The sequence below is a fragment of the Carlito syrichta genome, unplaced genomic scaffold, assembly GCF_000164805.1.
Source record: "Carlito syrichta isolate Samal-C Ts95f unplaced genomic scaffold, Tarsius_syrichta-2.0.1 Scaffold303456, whole genome shotgun sequence".
Classification (NCBI taxonomy): domain Eukaryota; kingdom Metazoa; phylum Chordata; class Mammalia; order Primates; family Tarsiidae; genus Carlito; species Carlito syrichta.
In genome coordinates this window covers 56,779-79,786 of record NW_007247552.1, presented here as the reverse complement: position 1 = coordinate 79,786, position 23,008 = coordinate 56,779, and the positions used below count along the sequence as shown (strand labels likewise).

The 23,008-nt window shown below is 34.4% G+C and overlaps 1 protein-coding gene across 1 annotated transcript in view; it reads left to right on the top strand.

Annotated features, from left to right (window-relative positions):
- Positions 1-23,008, top strand: part of CFAP47 (cilia and flagella associated protein 47) — a gene marked incomplete at its 3' end in the record, with an annotated part of 181,213 nt that overhangs the window by 106,545 nt on the left and 51,660 nt on the right. The window contains exons 24-26 of the mRNA XM_008058584.2: positions 4,216-4,375; positions 7,747-7,942; positions 15,580-15,792. Of these exons, the coding sequence (XP_008056775.2) occupies positions 4,216-4,375; positions 7,747-7,942; positions 15,580-15,792 (569 nt within the window). The remainder of the gene's footprint in view (positions 1-4,215; positions 4,376-7,746; positions 7,943-15,579; positions 15,793-23,008) is intronic.

Here is a 23,008-nt window from a genome sequence, read left to right as displayed (position 1 = left end):
CTGTTTTTGTATCAGTACTTTGTTGCTTTGGTTACTATAACCTTGTAGTATTTGAAGTCTGGCAATGTGATACCTTCACATCTGTTCTTTTTACTTAGAATTGCTTTGGCTAGTCTGACTCTTTATGCAATTAGGATTGTTTTTTCTAGTTCTATGAAAAATTATGTTGATATTTTGATAGAGATTACATTAAATCTGTAGATTGCTTTGGACAGTATGATCATTTTAATTATATTGGTTTTTCTGATCTGTGAGCATGGGATGTTCTTCCATTTGTGTCATCTACAATTTCTTTCTTTTTCTTTTTTTTTTTTTTTTTTTTGAGTTGGAGTCTCACTCTGTCGCCCAGACTGGAGTGCAGTGGCCGCTCCCGGCCACCGCAGCCTCGACCTGCTGGGCTCCGGCGATCCTTCCGCCTCAGCCTTCCAAGTAGCCGGAATTACAGCTACCACGCCCGGCTGATTTTTTTATTTATTGTAGAGATGAGGTCTTGCTGCCCAGGCGGGTCTCGAACTCGCGGGTTCAGGCAGTCCACTCACCTCAGCCTCCCAAAGGCGCAGGATTACAGGCTGAGTCACCGAGCCCGGCTTACAATTTCTTTCATAAGCATTTTGTAGTTTTCTTTGTATAGATATTTCAATTTCTTTTCTTAAATGTATTCCTAGATATTTTGTTTTATTTTTTGAGGCTATTATAAATGAGTTTCAGCTCTTGGCTTGGCTCTTGGTGTGAGCATTATTGGTGTATAGAGCTACTACTGATTTTTGTACATTGATTTTGTGTCTGGAAACTTTACTGAAGTTGTTTGTCAAATCTTGGAGTCTCTTGGAGGAGTCTTTAGGGTTTTGTAGGCATACAATCATGTCATCATTAGACAGAAATAGTTTGACTCCCTTCTTGCCAATTTGAATGCCTTTTATTTCTTCCTATTGCCTGACTGCTTTGCTAAGACTTCCAGTACAATGTTGAATAGAAGTGGTAAAACTCTCACTTTTAATATAACTTCAAAATTGTAAAAGACTTGGTATGTGGGACTAGAGAGGAAACTTTAGTGAATTGAATTGAACTGAATTCCAAATAAAAACAATCCATTCATACATGCAAGATTATTTGACATCATTAAAATTTTATTCAGTTGACATAAAAAGCAAGATCTAGACACCAATAGCTTTCTTTCTTGAGTGGTAAAAGGGTCACATATATTCTATGGTGATAAATGTGACTCTAATCCATAACTTAGATTTCCCATGAGTGATACTTACACAGTCGCAAATAAGATATAAAATACAGATAAGACTTACTATGTTTATGGGATGTTAGGTTGACAGAATGGTTGGGAATGTGGAACAAAGAGGAGTGAAATTTATCTTACATAGTAGATCATTAAATAATAACTGAGACTCTTAAACCATGAAATAACCATGCAGCAGACAGAATAATGACCCCCAAAATGCTTAAGTCCTGATCTCTAGCATTTGTGAATGCATGACCTTGTTTCACAGAAGATACATTGCTGATGTCATTACAATTAAGGACCCTGAGAAGGGAAGATTATTCTGAATTATCTGGGTTGTCTAATCTAATTACATAAATGGTTAAAAGCAAGAATCTTTCCTAAATATGCTCAGAGGGACATGTGAGAACAGAAAAAGGATCAGAGATGCTGTGCTGAACATAGAGGAAGGAGGCCCACCAGCTAAGGAATGTGGCTGGCCTCTAGAAACTGGAGAAGGCAATAGAAGGAACACTTCTAGAACCTTCAGAAAAGAATACAGTTTCTGCCAACATCTTGATCTTAGTCAAATGATATTCATGCTGAACTTCTAACCTACGGGACTATAATATAATAAATTCGCATTTTGCTAAGTCACTAAGTTTGTGGTCATTTGCTATGGAAGTAATAAAAAAAGCTAACAAAAGCCATATTAGCTTTGCATTTAGAGTAGGCTATTTTAGATAAAAACCCAAATCAGAACAGGCTAAAATCAGTCACTTCTGGGAAGCAGAACTATTAATGAGGAGTTAAGAGGGACAACTGCTTTTCAATAAATATTTTTGAACTTTTGGTGTCAACTATGTGTATATATATCATTTAATTATTTTATAAAAATATAAAAAAGGCAGACAGTACAAAACATGCTAAATAAACTAATCAATCTTTCTTTTTTTTTTTCCTGCTGGGCTCCAGCGATCCTTCCTCCTCAGCCTTCCAAGTAGCTGGAACTACAGGCGCGTGCTTCCATGCCCGGCTAATTTTTTGATTTATTATAGAGATGAGGTCTTACCAAGTTGCCCAGGCAGGTCTCGAACCCACGGGTTCACAATCCACTCACCTCAGCCTCCCAAAGCGCGGGATTACAGGCTGAGCCACCGAGCCCAGCTTCAATGTTGCTTTACAGATACCTGTATTAGTTTTATTCTCAGTATTGCAGGGTATAGAAAGTGGATTGGACTTTAAATATATAACTTTTCTTCATTTTCGAATGGCAAAAGTTAGACATTCAAATGACTGATATGATTTCATGCCTAACTTCTCTATTAAAATAATTTAAATAAAAATTTTTAGAAAGTGTAAATTAACTTTCTATAGTTAGGGTATAAATCTTAGAGCTAATTAAAGGTTTAAGCACTTATAGGCATTGGTAATAAAATTGGTTCATTTTTCATGCTATATATTTTAAATCAATAATACATTAGAAAGAAATGAAGTTCACGTTTTGTTGTGGTGATTGCATAGCTCATTCTATGAAAAAATAAAGAATAAAGTTAATTTAAAAACTGGTTGATAGTTTTATTTTAATAGTGTTACATTGGAAAGATAGGTCTGCATATAAGTCATGCTCATAACTCTCAGATTTACTGGAATGTTAAAAAGACAATGCAGTTAGCCGGCCGTGGCAGCACGCGCCTGTAGTTCCAGCTACTTGGAAGGCTGAGGCGTAAGGATCGCCGGAGCCCAGCAGGTAGAGGTTGCAGTGACCGGGAGCGGCCACTACACTCCAGTCTGGGTGACAGAGTGAGACTCCAACTCAAAACATAAAAATTTTTTAAAAAGACAAGGCAAAGAGTTTCTGTGCACCCTTCACCAAACTTTCCCTAATGTTAACACCTTACACAACCATAAAATATTTTTAACAACTGATAAATTAGCGTTGATACAATGTAATTAACTAAACAACAGAATCTATTTAGAATTTTACTGTTTTTCACAATTATCCTTGATCAGTTCCTCTCCATTCTCCACTACCTTCAGTGAGGTTATTTCACACATTGGTGGTACAGTTTGTCAGTCTGCAATTCATTTTTGTTGATTGCTTTTGACTTTCACACAATTAATTTTACTCCCTGTAGTATATAGATGTTTGGATTATGGAAAATGCATAGAATCATGTATCTACTACCTCAGTGTCATTCAGAGCAGTTTTATCAGGCAAAAAACCTGAGTGATCCCTTTGAGTAGTAGTCAAACTACTTTTCCTTCCATTAACACTTGGACACCACTACTTTTTGTTTATTTCTCTATCCCTATAATTTTGTATTTCCAGAAATACAGGTACATTTAATTATATAGTATGTGTCTGAGATCTTTAACTTATAAAAATATATTTAATGTCATTTATGTTTTTTAAATTAATATTTCACCTATTTTATCACTAAATTTTATTCCATTGTGTGAATGTACCACAGTTTGTTTATCCATCCATTAGTTTAAGGAAATCTTGTTTTGTTTTTTTCTTTCAGTGTTTGGTAATGATGAACAAAACTATTATAAACATTCACAAAAGAGATTTTGTGTAAAAATAAATTTTCACTTCACTTAATTAAAAACTTAGTTGTGGGGTTTCTGGGTCATATGGAGGTATGTTTAACATTATAAGAAACTGCTCGGCTGTCTTCAAACTGGCTGTACCATTTTGCATTGTCACCATTAATGAATGAGGGTTCTTGTTACTTCGTTGCTAGCTAGCATAGTTATATTGCTATTTTTATTTTACCTCAATCTCTATCCTTTGTGTACTTTTCATACTTTTTAATAGGTTCCAAACATATTTTTATACTCTTTTGTTTGCCTAACATCACTTTTAAGGCATTTTATCTATGATGACCATTTTTAAACATTTAACTTTGTGTAGCCCATCAAATTGTTATGGTAATACAACTAAATTTTATATTGCATATTATAATTTTAAATTTTGTATGTATGTGTCCATGCAGGATCTTGTCTTACATAACATTTCAAAACAAGACGTGCGATGGATTTTGGATCTTAGTAATACTGGCAAACTTTTCAAAGATGGCACATTCAATTTTAGTGCACTGACTGGGATTCTGGAACCACAAGAAAAGTATAAAGTTTCCATAAATTTCTGTCCAAGTAAGTACTTTTCCCCTATATTTACTGTTATACTTTCATATACATATATGAAATTATTTTATCATGTAAACAAAAAATTAGATTATTTGTTCTTAGAAATTTGAATAATTAAAAATAATGTATTCATTTTTACATGCTATAATTTCTGACAAAGATTGTATATATTCAAAGTGTACAATGTGTTGATTTGATACATGTATATAGTATAATGATTACCATAGTAAAATTAATTTCAATATCCAGCATCACCCATTCTGTACATTAGATCCCTAGAACAAGTTTATTTTACAAATGAAAGTCTGTACCCTTTGATCAATATCTCCTTATTTTTCTCACCTGCAAGCCCACTGAGATAATGCCCAACACTCTGTTTCTATGAATCTGAGTTTTTAGATTCTGCATGAGTGAGAATATATGGTATTTTTCTTTCTGTGTCTGCAGGACATTATTCTATTAGATAGAATAATAATTAGAATAATGTCCTCTAGGTTCAACCATTTTGTCACAAATGGCAGCATTTTCTTCTTATGTGTAACTGAATAATATTCCATTGTGCATACATATATAGTACTAAGTTGATTTATCCATCCATCAATGAAAACGTACATTGTTTTTATAATTGGTTGTTGTAAATAGTACTGCAATCAACATAAGAGTGCAAATATCTTGTTGAGATACTGGTTTCATTTCCATTGTGATTACTGGATCTTATGGTAGTTTTATTTTTAGTTTTTTGAGAAACCTTCTCAGAATTCTGCCTATCACATTTCGCCACTATAGTGGAGTGCAATCTGTTTTTATTTCTTTAGATTTATAAAAAGCCTGAATTCCCAGTATGGAAAACACTATATATTAGAGTCAGCACAAAGAGCCATCATAAGATTTAGGACTTCAATCTCTTTCAAATGTTATTTGGGCCTTTCTAGATCCCTATAGCTGGGTTTTTCCATGTGTCTCTCAGTTGTGGATATTGATATCTGACATGTAGAGTATTGACGTTGACTTAAGGAGGATGCCTTGTGCAGAGATGTCTAGGAGGTTAAGCCTCCCCCCACCACTATATTAGGTGGCTCAGCTACTCACACATTCTGATGAATTCACATCCCCTACCTCCCAGTGGAATTAGGTCAAAGTTGGACTTCTAAAACCACAACCTTTCGTAGCTATTTGCTCTACTTTCTACTGCTTCCCTTCTTTACTTGCTTTTCGTAAGAGCATTTTTTTCTTTTAAAAATATTTTTTATTTCATCAACTTTAGGGCATGCAAATAATTTTTGGTTACATGGATGCATTGTATGGTGACTAAGAAGTCTGGGTTTTACGTATACCCACCACCCCAATGTGTGTGCATTGTACCCAATAGGTGGTTTTTCATCCTTCCACTTCCTTCTACCCTCCTCCTTCTGAGTCTTTAATGTTCATTATGCCATTTTCTATACCTTTGCAGTTCCTTAATTTAGGCTCCCCCTTATAAATGAGAAGGTGTGGTGCTTGATTTTCCATTACTTCACTTAGGATGATGGTGTCCAGTTCTAGCCAAGTTACTGCAAAAGACATTATTTTATTCCTTTTCATGGCTGAATTGTGTGTGTGTGTGTGTGTGTGTGTGTGTGTGTGTGTGTATGTCACATTTTCATTATTCACTGATCAGTTGATGGGTATTTAGGTTGATTCCACATCTTTGCAATAGTGAATTGAAGAGTATTCTTTCTTAAATTCATTTGTATCAGAGTCCCAAGGACACTACTTAGTTTTATACTTGTGATAATGTAGGCAAAATACCATCAACTAGCTATGCTATCAGTAGAAAAGGTAGGTTAAGAACTTATTCTAGTTTTTAAATTTATTAGACAGTCCATTGAACTGTGTTTTCCCTCTCTCTTAATCATATGATTATTATTATTATTATTTTTGAATTGGAGTCTCACTCTGTCGCCCAGACTGGAGTGCAGTGGCACGCTCTTGGCCACCGCAGCCTCGACCTGCTGGGCTCTGGCGATCCTTCCGCTTCAGCCTTTCAAGTAGCTGGAACTACAGGCACATGCTACCACACCCAACTAATTTTTTTATTTATTGTAGATATGAGGTCTCGCCAAGTTGCCCAGACAGGTCTCGAACCTTTGGGCTCAGGCAGTCCACTCACCTCAGCCTCCCAAAGTGCGGGATTGCAGACTGAGCCACCGAGCCCGGCTCTCAACCATATTCTGTTAGCACTGTGCTGCATTAACCTGATGCTTTGCTATATATATATTAGCATGACATTGTCTAGTCACTTTAGTTTTATGTGTGAGAAATAGATATGCACAATGTAAATAACATATTGTGATAATAGATGTAAAGTGTTTAATATTTGTATTTCCTTTGTTTAAATCCCTGAAAATATGCTAGAAAATATCAACTATTCTATACATTCTAAAATTTGTTTTGCAAAAATAATTAGGTGTCTTTATGTATTTATGTAGTTTTTCCTCATTTTCTACTGGTTTTAAAAGAAATAGTACAAAGACTAGTACAGTTAAAGCCGTCCTCTGTACTTCTGTTCAGAATTTCTTCTTTATGCCCCTGTCAACATTTCTACTCATATGAAATGGACTGGATAATGTAGAAGGAAGTCAGAAACACTTCTACTTGACTTTTTTCTTCAGTGTGAAGCTAAGGCCTAGCAGTCAAATCTACGGATTCCCTCTTTCTGTTCCCGGCCTAACTCAAGAATTAAACATTATAAATTAAAAATTATATAACTTACATCTCAGAGGAGAGAGAAGAAATCCCTCAGCTTAAAAAAAGGGAATTATTATCAAATCCCTAATAGTCTTAAGTTACACAAGGAACCCCTTTCTCCATGGCCCCAGAAACCTTTAAGATATCTGAAACACAGAAATAATCTCAAAGTAGCCCTTTCAAAATCAATATTGCAAAACCTTGCCTAATTCTGAAATTAGTTTGTTTTCTCCCCAAAGTAATTTCAACATGAAATTTATCAAATAAAATTACTGTTTCCCTATAGATATGTAATGTTTTAAATATACAAGTGATGGACAGCTTTTATTACAACACAGAAAACAGCAAAAAATGTCCTGTTACACTGCTTTCCTGAGGTATATTCATTTTCCCAAAATAATGAAAATCTACTTTAAGCATGTTTGTTCCATTTCTGGACAAGTTGGACTTCAAAATATTTTTCTTTTAACAGCACCTCGTTACATGTCTTAAGTTGTTCTGCAAGCTAAATCTAACTTCTGTGTAATCTATTCAACCCTGTTAAGCTGTAACATCATAATACATTTTAATATTTAGTGAGGTTTAAACTATGCAAATGTTTGTGTGTGTGAATTAATCTAAAATACTTTCTTTTTGAAACTCTACATTAGATCATATTCGAAAATACACAGTTAAAGTTCCTATACTTTTAAATGATAATCCGGTTTGCTATCGAACATTATGTCTGACGGGAGAGGTGAAATCACCCAAGTTATTGTTTGACCCTCCATTTATATTTTTCACTCCTGTTCCTTTGGATACAACAACTATGATGGATATCAACATTTTACCTCAAAACTATTTTAGGTAACTACTTAATGTGAATTTACCACATCTTCTTTGTGTGCTTTTTTGTTTGTGCCTGTGTTATATAAGAGTTATACATAATGTCTGACATGTTTCTATAGTTGGAAAGAACTATTAAAATATTTAGCTGTACATTAAAATTTAAAAATTCCCCCCCAAAAATAACCACCTTAGTTATCTTGCAGTTAGTCATTGAATTTTCTGTAAATTTTTTGACGTATCTCTCTCCATGGTTCAAGAAGCACTCTTAAAACTTCAATGTATTAGTTTTTTTATCTCACAGTTTCTGAGTTCAGCAGTTCCAGTTGGCTTAGCTATGTCCTCAGTGCCTCAACAGGCAGAAATTAAGGTGTTAGCTGGAGTGGCAGTCCTGTGTGAGGCTGTCTTCCTCCAAATTCTTGGGTTGTTAGCAATTTTTATTGTATGAATAGTTGTATGTTTAATGACAATTTTCTTGTCGTTATAGGGCTATAGCATCATTTTTTGCCTTGGGACATTCTCAGCTTTTAGAGTCCACCCTCTAGTCCTAACTATGTGTCACATCTTCACAACATGGTATCTAACTCATTCAAGGTCATAGTATACCATATATCAGACGTGTCTGTTTCTGACCTCCAAACTTTCTTTTATGATTTCACCCAATTAAGTCAGACCCACCCATGATTATTTCCCTTTTTCTTTATTAAAAAGCTAATTAATTAGGAACCTTAATTAATCTGAAGAGTTCATTTACCATTGCTGTATAATGTAAGCTAAGCAAGAAGGGTATATTTCTTCACATTCACAGGTCCCATACACACTCAAGGTGTGGGAATTATACAGTTTGTACACAGTTTGTACACTAAGGGGCCATCTCAGAATTCTGCCTTTTACATCCAGACACTGTAGTGGAATGCAATCTATTTTCATTTCTTTACATTTATAAAAATCCCAAATCCTCAATATAGAAGACATCATAACTTAAGAGTCAGCACAGGCAATCATCGTGGGTTTAGAGCCCTAAGTAATTCAGACATTAAAATTATCTGACACAGAATGTAAATATTAATAACTTGAATTTAAACAGTAAAAAGGGACATTATAAAAGTTAGTAATTAACATGAGATTATACAATAATAAATTTGAAAACAAATCAAATACAATTTTTAAAACTTTACAATAGTATGTAGGGAAAAATTTTGAAGGTGTTCATTAAAATTATGAGTGTATATAACTACCCAAGCAGTACAGAAACAAACAAACCCTCAGTTAACTTTTAAATGAAAGAGTGAAAAAGAGAAGCATGGTAAAAAAAAGCAAGAGTCAACTAAAAGAAAAATGATTGGAACAACTCTAAATAATACTCTGACTAGTTAAAAAACAGAGATATCAGCGTTAATGAGAAGAAAATTCAACTGCCTATTAGACGATGTAGGTATGAAGCATAAGAAAAAAAATTATGTATGTATGAAGCGTAAGGCAAGGAAAGTCAGAGAAGTCAGTTTTTCAACTTCAGAACTATTGTCATTTTAAGGAGGATAATTTTTTTGTGTGTGGAAGACTATTCTGTTCATTGTAGAATGTTCAGCAGTATCCCAATAGCACTGCCTCACTCCCCATGTTATGACAAAAAAAAAAAAAATTCCCATACATTGCTACCTGTCTCCTGGGGAGCAAAACCACTCTCAGTTGAGAATCACCAAAGTAAAATGATGGAAAAAGATATAACAGCATAACCAAAATAAAGCTTGATGGCAGAATTAACTTCACATGCAATAACCTCTAATAGGTAAGTTATGTTTTTAAGATATAAAAGTCATTAAATAATCATGGAAGTTGCAATTCACTTGGAAGTTATCAGAATTCTAAAATCATATGCACAGTTAAAATAATCTTAAAATATGTAAATCCCAAATTGAAATAACTGAAAAAAATTGACTAATTCTCCATAACTGTAAAATATTAAAATACATATTTTAACTATTGATGGATTCAAAAGACAAAATATTTGAATAATATTTTTAAAAAACGTTATTCATTTCACATGTGTAAAAAACATTGCTTCTGACAAGCGAATGTACGTTTTTCTTACTCAATCATGAAATATTTACAAAAATTGACGGTGGAGAATTCTGTAATTATAGTTTGCAAGTCTCAAAAAATTATAAAGAATAGACTATGTTCAAAGATAATATGATCAATTCAAGGAGAATGAAGAAAATATAACAAGATTCTCCAAGAGTTAGGAAATGTTAAAACAAACTTCTGTAGAGTCAAATAAAAAATCATATTGGATTTTACAAATCAAATAATATTTGAAATACAATATACCATATTATGAAAACAACATTGGGAGTCATGAGTGTATAATACAATCAAATACTATCATATCATATCATACACCATATGGCTATCAGAGCTGAGAACTAAATTTGAAACCGCTACTGGGACTTCTCTTTCTTTAGTCAAGCAATTAGGCTTGCTCCGTTGTTAACTGTATCTGTTATAGTACATAAACATGAAAATGTTAGTGATTAAGGAAAAAAAATCTTGATGAAGTTCAGTAAAAATTGCACTTACATGGAAATATATAACATTAAATGCTGACATTAGAAAAGAAAAATGAAAATTTCAAACATTCAACTTATTTTACTCATCTTAAGTAAAAATAAGACTAATAGACTAAACACATAGAGTGTAGAAGCTAAGATAAAATGATAAACAACGGAAATTAAAGAAATTTTAAAAACATAAAAGAGAGGCTCAGTGAAACTAAAAATAACTTCTTTGAAAGACTAGTAAAATAGACACTAATACAGTAAAGTTGACAAGGAACAGAACAGAGAGGGGACAATTAAATAATATTAAGGGGGCAGAACCATAAATCCAATGAAGAAAAATGAGATAATCAAAATGTTATGTTGAAATCTATTTCAATACAAATGAAAATTTAAATGAAATGGAAATGTGCAAAAATATAATTTACTAAAACTCTACTGGGAATACATAAAAAGCCCTTGTGTCAATATTTAAAATCTTCTCACAAGAAAACATCATCTGAAGATTTTACAAGCAAATTTTACTAAACTCTCAGGAAACAGACACATTAATCTATAGAATAAGAGAAAATTTGCCCTAATTTACTCTATGACCTCAGAAAATTACAAAATCTGGCAATGACAGTACAAGAATGGTAAGTTATAGGCCAAACTGTGTTTTAAACATACATGCAATAGTTCTTAATGAATCAAATAATGTATATATAAGGTAATAGATCATAGACAACTTGCTTTTAAACCAATATTGCACGACCTGCATAACATCAGAAAATCTAAAATGCCATTGTATTTTACATACCTTGTTCACAAATTAAAGAGAATAATTATATAATATTATTCATAGATCCAGAATAAAGGCATTTGTCAAAATTTCAAAATCATTAATAAGAAAACTCAGTGATCAGGAATAAAATATTCTTTAATTTGTTAAACATTCCTATCATAAACCTAGAGTAAGCATCACTATTGATACTGGAACATAAATGAATTATCTTCAAATAAAAGTCAAAGATGCTTAGTATCACTTCCTCTCTAAAGCATTTTATTGGAGAACCTAACATATGCAGGGCAATAAGAAAAATAAAATGTGCAAGGGTTAGAAAATGGAAAATATAACTCAAACTGTCATCTGTAAATTAGATGATACTTCCATAGAGGATACTCAAAGAATCTCTAGGCAGATTCTTAAAACTTTCAAGATCACTTATCAAAATAGACAAATATAAATGGAGTATTTAAGATTGAATAAAAATTTTAGCATACAACATTAAAATTACTATTTATAATAACATCAAAAAAGATAATAGGAATAAGCCAAGCAAAAATATAGACAAAATCTATGGAATTATATACAGAAAAATATAAAACTTAAATTAAATAATTCATATATAAATAAAGATTTATACTGTATTCATGGATTGGAATATTCAATGTTGTAGAAAAGTTCTCCACAAATCAATTTGCATATTTCGTGTAACTTCAATAAAAATTTAACCAAGGTTTTTCAGGGAATATAACCAAGCCCCATGAGGAAGAAGAATCAGGTGGGACGGGCTTGCCATATCAAATATTAAGACAAAACCGATGTGATAGTGGTATGGAGTAGATAAAATGTCCAAGGAATAGAATAGAAAGTCTTGAAAATGGCCCATACACGAATAGATACTGTATATGTGATGAAGGTGTATTGCAGTTTCTTAGAGAAAGAAGGTTACTATTCAATAAATGGTGCTGGAACAAATGAATATATGCATAGGATATTTCAGATTGGACTTCTCCCTCACACAATGCACAAGAATTCATTACAAATGTGTTAAAGACTTGAATATGAAAAAGAAAAATGTGAAAAAGAAATATAGAAAACATTTTAAATTTCTGTGGGTAGGAAAGGATTTCTTAAACATAAAATCATGCTAACAATAAAGTGGCTAACAGTAAAATAAACAACTAATAAAACTTATTAAGAAAAATATCAAATATTTCAATAGAAATGTGAACAAAGCTTCACTAAGTATTATGCAGACAGAGATTTGTAAATGAAAAATTAACATAGTAAAACATAGAATTTACCTTCTTTCAAACTTGGAAATAATACTTAGAGACTGTAATAGGAGAGTATTTGCCTGTGCTAGTTAGAGAAAAATTAAGAATTTGGGTAAATAGTCATAGTGTCAATAAATATGACCACATTGGATAATACTGTGCAAGGTGTAACGTTTTCATAGCTCACAGCCCAACAATTTCACTTTGCAATATATCCTAGAAAAACTCTTGCACATGTATATTATAAAGTCTGTTCAAGATTATTCATAGTAGTTTTCAGAATATCTAAATCTGGAAACTGTGCAAACTTCCTGTGAGAGGTGAAGGGATACATAATTTACAATATAAGTGTCCATCAATATTCCATAGTTAATAAGTGGATGAATTTCAGCTAATAAGATAACGGAGTTAGGGAATATTAGGAACGAAATGTTGAGATAAATTTTCTTTTTTTTTAGTTAAAATTTGTAAAAGTCAAGAAAGACTATATATTTGATATTCTTCATATAAAACAAAAACAACAAAAAATGAGTCATAGTTTTATTTAGAACTATCTGTCTATAGATATTAAGAAATAAAAATAGCCGGGCTCGGTGGCTCAGCCTGTAATCCCACGCCTTTGGGAGGTTGAGGTGAGTGGATTGCCTGAGCCCATGGGTTCGAGACCCGCCTGGGCAGCGAGACCTCATCTCTACAATAAATCAAAAAATCAGCCGGGCGTGGTAGCGCATGCCTGTAATTCTGGCTACTCGGAAGGCTGAGGCGGAAGGATCGCCGGAGCCCAGCAGGTCGAGGCTGCGGTGGCCGGGAGAGGCCACTGCACTCCAGTCTGGACGACAGAGACTCCAACTCAAAAAAAAATAAAAAAATTTTTAAAAAAGTAAAAATAAGGAGTATCTAGCTGATATGTTAAAATTACAAAAATTGTGAGAATTTGTGTACCAATGTGAATTGCCTATAAGCATTAATTTCATAGATGATTAAATCTTGTATTCACTTCAGAGCTTTTCTCATTCAATTTTTTTTTTTTTTTTTTGAGTTAGCACTCTGAGATTCAGAGAACACAAATCCTAAGTGTGGCCTAATGGTTGAAAATAAATTAACTTATACAAGTTGAAAAGCACAGTACAACCTTTAGTTTCTAACATTTGGTGTGCAAGATGGGTGCTTACTGATACCAAGAGACTTGCTCTAAAAGTCATTCAGTTTGTTAAGGAAGTGTAGTTCTTCAGCATTAGCGTAATTTAGGATTTGCAGTTCTTTTAACACCCTATTTTATAAGTAGACACTAACCTTTGTCACTTAAACAGGAAACATTAGTGGCTTAAAATACATTGTGCTAGAAAGTATTTTTTAATAAAAGAAACTTTTTTTTCTTTTTATTTTTTTCTTTTTTGTGTGTGGCAGAGTCTCATTGTTGCCCAGGATGGAGTCCGATGGCATGACCACAGCTAACTGCAGCCTTTAACTCCTGGGTTCAAGGGCATCTTCCTCCTCAGCGTCTGAGTAACTGGGACTATAAGCATGTGCTACTGTTCCCGGCTAATTTTTAAAATTTTCATTCTTTTTTTTTTTTTTTTTTTTTTTTGTAGAGATGGAATCTCGCTACGTTACCTGGGCTGGTCTAGAAATTCTAGGCTCAAGCCATCTTCCTGCCTCACCCTCCCAAAGTGCTGGGATTAAAGGCATGATCCTTTATGCCTCGCTAAGAAACATTTTCTAATAGATGAGTTAATCTTTTAATCTTTCAACTTTGAATTAATGTTTAAAAGTATTAATTTTAAAAGTACTACCATTCAAATCTGAGTCTTACAAAATATGGTATAATGGAATGAATAAGAAAAAGACTGAAAGATAATGTAACTCAGCTTCTTTGTTATACATACACAATAAAATCAACAACATTAATGACGCCCATTGACACTTAGCTAATTAGCAACAGAATCATTTTCAAATTGGATATATAAATTACTCATGTTTTCATTCAATGTACCATATAGGTTTAACTAATCTGAATTGAGATCTGCCTTTAATTTTTACATTAATTAGTTAAATAATCTGTCTTCACACTGATTAAAATACTATAGAAATACGTTTCTCAGTTGATAACGTTTATTTCCTATAGGTTCCTACATATGTAATAAAATAAAACAAAGTAATATGATTAAGTATTTATTGATTGCTAAATATTATAGGTAGTGATTCAGTTTTAAAGTGAATACTACATACCTTATTAATTATAGATATTTAATGAAATATGTGAACATTAGGAGGAATTTTTGAATAGTAATAATTGAAAAAATATTCATGACATACAAGTGCTTAATAGTATTCAATTTTTAAGAAAATCTACATATATAGCATTTGTTAAAATTATTTAGTCTACATGCATTAAATTTGTAGCTTTTAAAATGATAAATTATGGCCGGGCTCAGTGGCTCAGCCTGTAATCCCGCGCCTTTGGGAGGCTGAGGTGAGTGGATTGCCTGAGCCCACGGGTTCGAGACCCGCCTGGGCAGCGAGACCTCATCTCTACAATAAATCAAAAAATCAGCCGGGCGTGGTAGTGCATGCCTGTAATTCTGGCTACTCGGAAGGCTGAGGCGGAAGGATCGCCGGAGCCCGGCAGGTCGAGGCTGCGGTGGCCGGGAGCGGCCACTGCACTCCAGTCTGGGCGACGGAGTGAGACTCCAACTCAAAAAAAAAAAAAAAAAAAGATACATTTTGGTAATTTTTTGTCAGAATATATTTTAAAACAATATTTATACCATGGTTGTGGTTAAAAGTTACTATTTTATGAGTATTATACCCCTTTTATTCATCTGTACTGAACAAAAGGTATATTTGATCATCTCAAGTGGTCCTTGGTTAAATTAATATGTTATTATTCTTTCATTGTGACTAGAAACTAAGAGATGATACAGACATCTTTAACAATTGGTCGTATTACTATAACTATTTGTTTTAATTTTTCTGGTGATTCAAAAAACAAAGAAATATACATTTAAATTCAATTACTTGCAGGTATTTTGAGCTCTTTTTTTCTTTTTAACATAGTAGTTCAACGCTACATATCCAGATTCCTGCAGCAAGACTTCTTGACAGTGATGATGAGATTCATCCTCTTTCTGCTACATTTCCAAAAGGCAGAATCATCACAGGCTCTCAGAGTGGAATTAATGATGAGCTCACCTGCCACCTCAGTTTCAAATCATCTAAACCTGTGTCATTTTTCACCAATCTTCTGTTCTGTGATGACAGAGATAACTGGTAAGATATTTAATTTAGATTATTTTGTATCTGAGATTGAAGAATAATAGGTTTATATTCTACATCATTGTAAAACGTCAAAAGGAAAGACATTTAATTTAACGACTTTGGGCATAGTTTTTTTAGAAGTTCAAAATACTAGTTTGCTCTCAACAGACACAGAATAGGAGTGGTTGCCTGCATACACTCTGAAGTTGGGCTTCCTAGGATCAAATCCTGATTTTGTTAACATTACTTCTGAGCCTCTCCATTTCCTCATCTGCAAAAGGGAGATAATATCAAAACAGGTGCCATCTGTCATCATGATACATTCAATGAGTTAATAATATTGAATAACTGATACAGAGAAAATGCTAAATAAGTATTAACTGAAAGTGAGAAACCAGCATAATGAATTTCCAATGATATCACTTTTTAACATATTGGTTTAACAAGGTCAAAGGAATTCAAGTACACGTTGGTGAAATCATGTTTTTGGATGCCTTACCTTGTAGGATCAGAAATATCACTTTCACATTATACCTTGCAATGATTTGACTAACTAAATGACAAAAGACTGAAGTGTAGAGCTCTAAATTTTGCTAAAAAGGTTGATAATAAGAAGTAGCAGAGTGAGTTGTACACTAAAGATTAGTGTCAGTGTGTGTTCTTTATTGTGCTCATTTAACTTTTAGTAGTATCCTTGTTATTTTGTATATTCATAATTCAAAACATTGATTTATATATATATATGTTTGGAATTAGAAGAAAGAGAAAAGAGACAGATAGTGTAAGAATGTTGTGTTAAAGGCCAAGTGTGGCCATATCCCGAACACAGTGCAAAAATTTAGTGGCATTGCTTAGGCTGTTTTCTTTTCCTTTTTCAAAAATTTTCATCCTAAAGATACGGGGTACAATTCAAGGATAGGTATACACATGGTCATTGTACAGGTAAAGATTGGGCCTCATTTGGTCCCTACTTCACTTGATTTGAGATCAGGTACCCTTATTGATGAAGTGTGTCCCTCCAGTTTCCTACTACTGACAGTCCCTTCCTTTTAATACTATGATAATTGTTGAGGGTCTGCTTATGAGTGAGAAAGTGTGGTACTCAGTTCTTTGTTTCTGTGAGAGATCACTGAGTATTTTAGGCTGTTTTCAAGCACTAAACTTCATGTTTCTGTCCTGATAATGTCTTGGAAGGCTTTTGGTAACTTACAGACCTTGTTCATAAAAGTTTAAATTGTATTTCATTCCATTCAACAAATTCCAAAGCACTACATGGTTCATACCTTGGAGCTCACCAATAAAAATCATGAATATCTTATTTATGAGTGACTTAAAGCAAATGCAGGCTCAGATCACATTAACAGAATAAGGAAAGAAATAGTTTCACTAAATACTACGTGGACTAGATGGGCTTTGAGAGTAAGAGTATAGTTGCATCTAAGAGAGGCAATAAAACAGATTTTACTGTGCCACTATGTTGAGGTCTGGTAATGAAACAGAATGATAAGAAGACTTGAAAATATTCTCTGGAGAGAGTAGGATGATGCATTTGATAATTCTTTGTTGTTGTTGTTGAGTGTTTCCTTTCAATCTCAAGAGTTGTTTGTTCTCACCTGGCATTCCTCACCCTTTTTCTGAATATCTTCTTAATACTTCACATTCCACAACACTCCATTTCAATCATCAGCAGCTTTGGGATAAAGTAGAGCTTTTGGAACTAAGTTCAAAACTGCAAGTCATAGATGGGCAACAAAAGATTTTCCATGTACCGAAATAAACAAGGAACCAAGACCAAGGGCATTCCTTGGAACCACAATACCAGCAAATCCTTTTACTGGTGTCTCGTTAACTCCTTATCTAGTCTCCCATAGCAAATACGATTACATCCTCCTATTCCCCACTCTCCAAGGCTTCCCTCACCTTTCTTTCCATATTCCACTTCTGGTCTCATTTAGATAAACGAGATCTTCCAGCAAGAAATTCCTCAAGATTCTCTTTCACTTCAGAATTTCTATGAAATAAATTAGACTCATTTATTGTTCTTAATCTATTAGCTTATATTTACTGTAAACAATCCATGTGAGTCCTCTGTCTAAGATTTTGGGTAAGCAAGGGGCTATTCCCTGATGGAGGTCATTGTAGTAGGATGTTTGCCCAAAGTTGAAGCCTCTGTTTGCATCTGGTTTGTCCATATTGAAGCCCGTGGGCTCAATTAATAATAAAACACTGATTTCTTCGTTTTTTGCTTTTTTTTCTTCGTGAGATTTTTTTTTTTTACACTATAACTTCTCTTTTGGCCTAGCATACTTGGCTTTTTATTTTTAAAAATAAAAATTTAGACTTTGTTACATTTGTATTGGCTCAACCAGCCATAGACCTGTGAATAATAACAGGAATAAGTATTTTATGGTAGTAGCCTGCTGCCACTAATGATAGTCCCCTCCACATCCATGGGCCCTTGGCTCAGAGATTGTAGACCCTTCTTGCCTCTTTTCTAAATTCCTCAAAATTTGAAGGATAAAGTTTTTACATATCTATGTGAGGGATGATGATGTAAGCAACGAGTATTATAGTGGTAAAATAGAGCATGAGGTATGACAACTAAAACAAACTCATACTTTGATGATATTTTTGATGTTTTGGTTTGATAGATTCTGGCCATACAGAGCTGAGAGATGAAGCTGAAAGGGCAATAGAAACAGATTATGAGAGTTGTCCATGTTCTGTTTTAGTATCCATGAGTAAGAAATAGGAGGAGAACCAGGAGCGGGTGATGTTATGGATATCAAGGCTTAGACAAATACAGGAAGCATAAGGTCACCAGCTATTAATTCACACAGGTCAGAACCTAAGTCACAGTTTAGATCTCATGGAATCCCCACTGTAGTCCTGGAAAGTGAGTGGGGATTTTTAGATCATCATCGCTGTTTTAGAGAATAATAATCAAAGGCCCGTAATGTCATATAATTTGTCCAAGTTCACCTGAGCATTAAGTATAGAAGCAAGAAAAGTGAGCCAAATTTTGTTCTCATAAGAATAACTTTGTAGCCGGGCTCGGTGGCTCATCCTATAATCCCGCGCTTTGGGAGGCTGAAGTGAGTGGATTGCCTGAGCCCAAAGGTTCGAGACCTGCCTGGGAAACTTGGCGAGACCTCATATCTACAATAAATCAAAAATTAACCGGGCGTGGTAGCACGCGCCTGTAGTTCCAGCTACTTGGAAGGCAGAGACGGAAGGATCGCCAGAGCCCAGCAGGTCGAGGCTGTGGTGGCCGGGAGCGGCCACTGCACTCCAGTCTGGGTGAGAGAGTGAGACTCCCACTCCAAAAAAAGAATGACTTTCTAAGAATTACACTATTTTATATATATATATATATATATATATAGAGAGAGAGAGAGAGAGAGAGAGTTTATATAATATATAATATATATATATATAGAGAGAGAGAGAGAGCAAGCAAGAGACTTTCCAAAGAAAAAGAAAAGGAGATATATTTCTTTCCTGATCTTTCGCATGTGCTTCTCTTTTTCTTTCTCTCTCACACACACACAAGATGAAAATTCTATGTCTAACATATAGTAGTGATAGTAACCAGTGTCTATTCAATAAAGGCCGAGATATTATTCATTCATTTTATTGATATATTAATCGATCAATGAGGCAAAAACTCAAATTATTTTCACAGTTATCACATAAATCAAATGAATGCTTATAGTTTTGTTGGAAAAGCTTATGTTTCAATTTCTATCAGCAACTGTATAGAAAATGATTTTTGTTTAAAAATAAATGTATTATATATGGGTACTTAACGTTGTATAACTTTTAGATATTTTAAATTAATAATATTTGCAAATAATATCAAGTATTAAATTGAAATTCAGTATCAATGAAACTACTCTTTTGAAATTGTACATTTCACAGCAATGAAATTTAAAAATGAAAAACATGCATTCCTTGTAAAAATTAAAATATTTTCTTTTCCTACAAATAAACACAAAGAAGCATATATTTATTAATGAAACCGAATATGTATTATTTTAAAAGTTTATGATTTCATGTGGATTTTTCTGATTGTTTATAAAATAGTTTAAATACAACTAGAATGGTTTTTGAGTCAGCCAAAAAGCACAATAGTAAAATATAATTCCTCTCGTTGCTGCTTTATACATCAATGCCTATTCTAGGTTAACATATTATTTTCCTATGTTTTCTCAGTTTTTTCTTCTCAACTTCCTTTATTTTTACTTTTGACATATAAAGTCATAATGTAAGGATGTGTGTGTGTGTGTGTGTGTGTGTGTGTGTGTGTGTGTGTGTGTGTGTGTGTGTGTGTGTATGTGTGTGTATGAGACAGGGGGTGGAGGGAGAGAGGAAGAAGGAATGTATGCACACATCCATTAATTGTCTGAGTAAAATGCCTTCTTGAGTATCCAGAATATGTTTCCTGTATTTTTTTCCTGGACTTAAAATTTTAGTTTCTCTTTGCCTTCGTGCACCAAAGAATTTACAATTATCTTAAGTACATATTGAGCTAGAAGACTTAAATAGGCCATATTCTCTAGAATAAATATTTACTTGAATATAATGACAGAAACTTTTATACATACACATGATTTGAGGAAACCATCCTATGAGCTAATTTCCATTGAAGGAGAGATGTTAACAGATTGTTGATAAGGTTAACAAGCTTCCTAAATATCTGCAGGTGATTCCCAATACCTTCTTAAAAAATGGAGTCATCAATATAAAATAGCTAAGGAGAAAATATAATTTGGAAATTATAACATTTCTGTAAGAACAGGCGCTTTGGGTAAGTGACAAACATTTAAGTTGAAGTTACTAGTGTTCAAATTAGCACAGTTCCAAAGTTAAGGGTGGTCTTGAATTAGTCAAAGTAATTTTCTTATTGGGCCACTCAAATCTCTTTAACATTATTCTCAATTTGGGTAAAGATTGAGACATTTATTCATTTATGTAACATTTATTGAATATCTACCACATGTCAGGCGCTATTCTAAGCACTGAGGGTTGCATCAAGGATTACAACATGATTCCTATCCATGGACCTTACAGTTGTAGGAAAGTTCAAATTTTTTGTCTAATGGTTCTATAATTAAGTCTGCTAAAATAAACTAATAAAAGACAGATTAACAGGAGAAAAGGCACACAAATTTATTAATGTGTACACAGAAACCACACAAAATATGAGATCAAAATGAACAAAATAGCTGCAGTTTAAATAGCATCTTCTTCATAGGGGAGAGGGAAGTGGAGATGTAGACAATTTTAGAGAAATACAAAATGTTTTTTATACGAGATGAATGGGTCTCAAAAGCAGACAATAACCTTGGACAAAGTTCCTTTGGACTCTGGGAGAAGTAAGTGGCAACAAGTTGCCTGAAAGGTGAAGGGTAGAATGGTAGTGTAAACAAAGGTTGTTTTATTATGCAAATACATCTCTAAGGTAATAAAAGTTGTCTCAGAGCTGCCCCCAAGAGCAACCAACAGAAGAATAAATGATAGCCTGTCTGGGTTTGGTGGCAATATTTAATCCCCTTTCAGTGCTTGATCTTCCCGGTTGTTTGATAAGATTTTTAAGGAGAGAGTTTACGACAATTGTACTTTTGGAAGAATGGCTCTGTCAGAAAAGGAGGTCTTAGAGAGTCCCTCCCTGAGTTTGGGGGAGACAAAGGAAGCTCAGAAAGAGCTTGATTCTGAGGCTTATTTCTAAAGGCTTTCACTCTCCTTTGTTCAAAGCACACGGTATGCCAGAGCACCATATTTTGAGATATTGTCTTCTGATCTCTAACAGAGTCTAACAGGGAAAGCCAGATAATAAATGGCAAACATATTAATAGGCAATTTTCTGATATAAGTGGTAGAAGATACAGAGCAAAAAAAAAGTGGGGTAAGGTCTTGAGATCATAGGGAGTATTGGAGAAGTGACTACTTCATAGTATGACATAGAGTGATAAGGAGAGGGTTCCTTGATAAAAAGGGATCTGAGAAAAGATTTGAAGAAGGGGGTGGAGTTATAAAGATAGATTGGAATATCCTTTCAGGGGAGCAAATATGTGGTACAAGATCATCAAGGCGGGTGCCTACAAAGAAGCCTATACAACCTAAATGGAATGAGCAAATAAGGAGGAATTCAGGAGAAAGAGTTGCAGAGGAAAGGAATGCACCAGTACCAGATTGTGTGGGCCTTTGAGGCTATTGCAAGTATTTGAGCTTTGACCCTGAAAGCTCAAATTGACTCACTATTGGCTTTGAGCTTGAGAAAGAATGCAATAGCCATCACATCACATTTGAAAGACCATAAGATCAGCCAGTTTTTCCCTACCATCAAAGACCTGTGCTTTCAGTTATCTTATCTCTTTTATTCATAAAAGGACTTCTTGGCTTGTAGTGGGAAGACAGAGAGATCATGACACCGAGACTATTATAGGAAGTGGCACTTTATTACGCTGGCTGGCTCGGCTGGCTCAACAGGGCGAACGCTTCCAGGTTGAGCCCCACAGAACGGGAGAAGCGGGGTCTTATACCTTCATTTAGGTAAGGGAGGGGGGTTGTGTTGAGCGATTACACATCTCCTTTGGAATTTACAAGGTGGTATTTAGAAAAATCATATCTCTCAAAGAACAAATAGTCTCCAGGAAGTTAGCAGGGCAGCAGGGTCTGCAAGCAGGGTTGCAAACTGTCAACTTCAAAAGAGGGGTTTTGGTTAAGTCTGTGAATTAGTTACTCTTTTGCATTTCCATGAAAGCCGCCAGTCCTTGGCTACTTGGCCTTTTTTTTTTTTTTTTTTTTTTTGAGTTGGAGTCTCACTCAGTCGCCCAGACTGGAGTGCAGTGGCCGCTCCCGGCCACCGCAGCCTCGACCTGCTGGGCTCCGGCGATCCTTCCACCTCAGTCTTCCGAGTAGCCGGAATTACAGGCATGTGCTACCATGCCTGACTGATTTTTTTTTTTTAATTTATTGTAGAGATGCGGACTCGCTGCCCAGGCGGGTCTCGAACCCACAAGCTCAGGCAATCCACTCACCTCAGCCTCCCAAAGGCGCAGGATTACAGGCTGAGCCACCAAGCCCGGCTCTACTTGGCCTTTTTAAACAAAACCGGCCTGGTCGGTCTTTAAAGCTTGCAGTTTGACTTTCAAACTGCTACCAGCCCCCCTTTCTGTCACAGGGTTAGTGGGAGACAATTTGTCATCCCAGGTGATTGCCATGG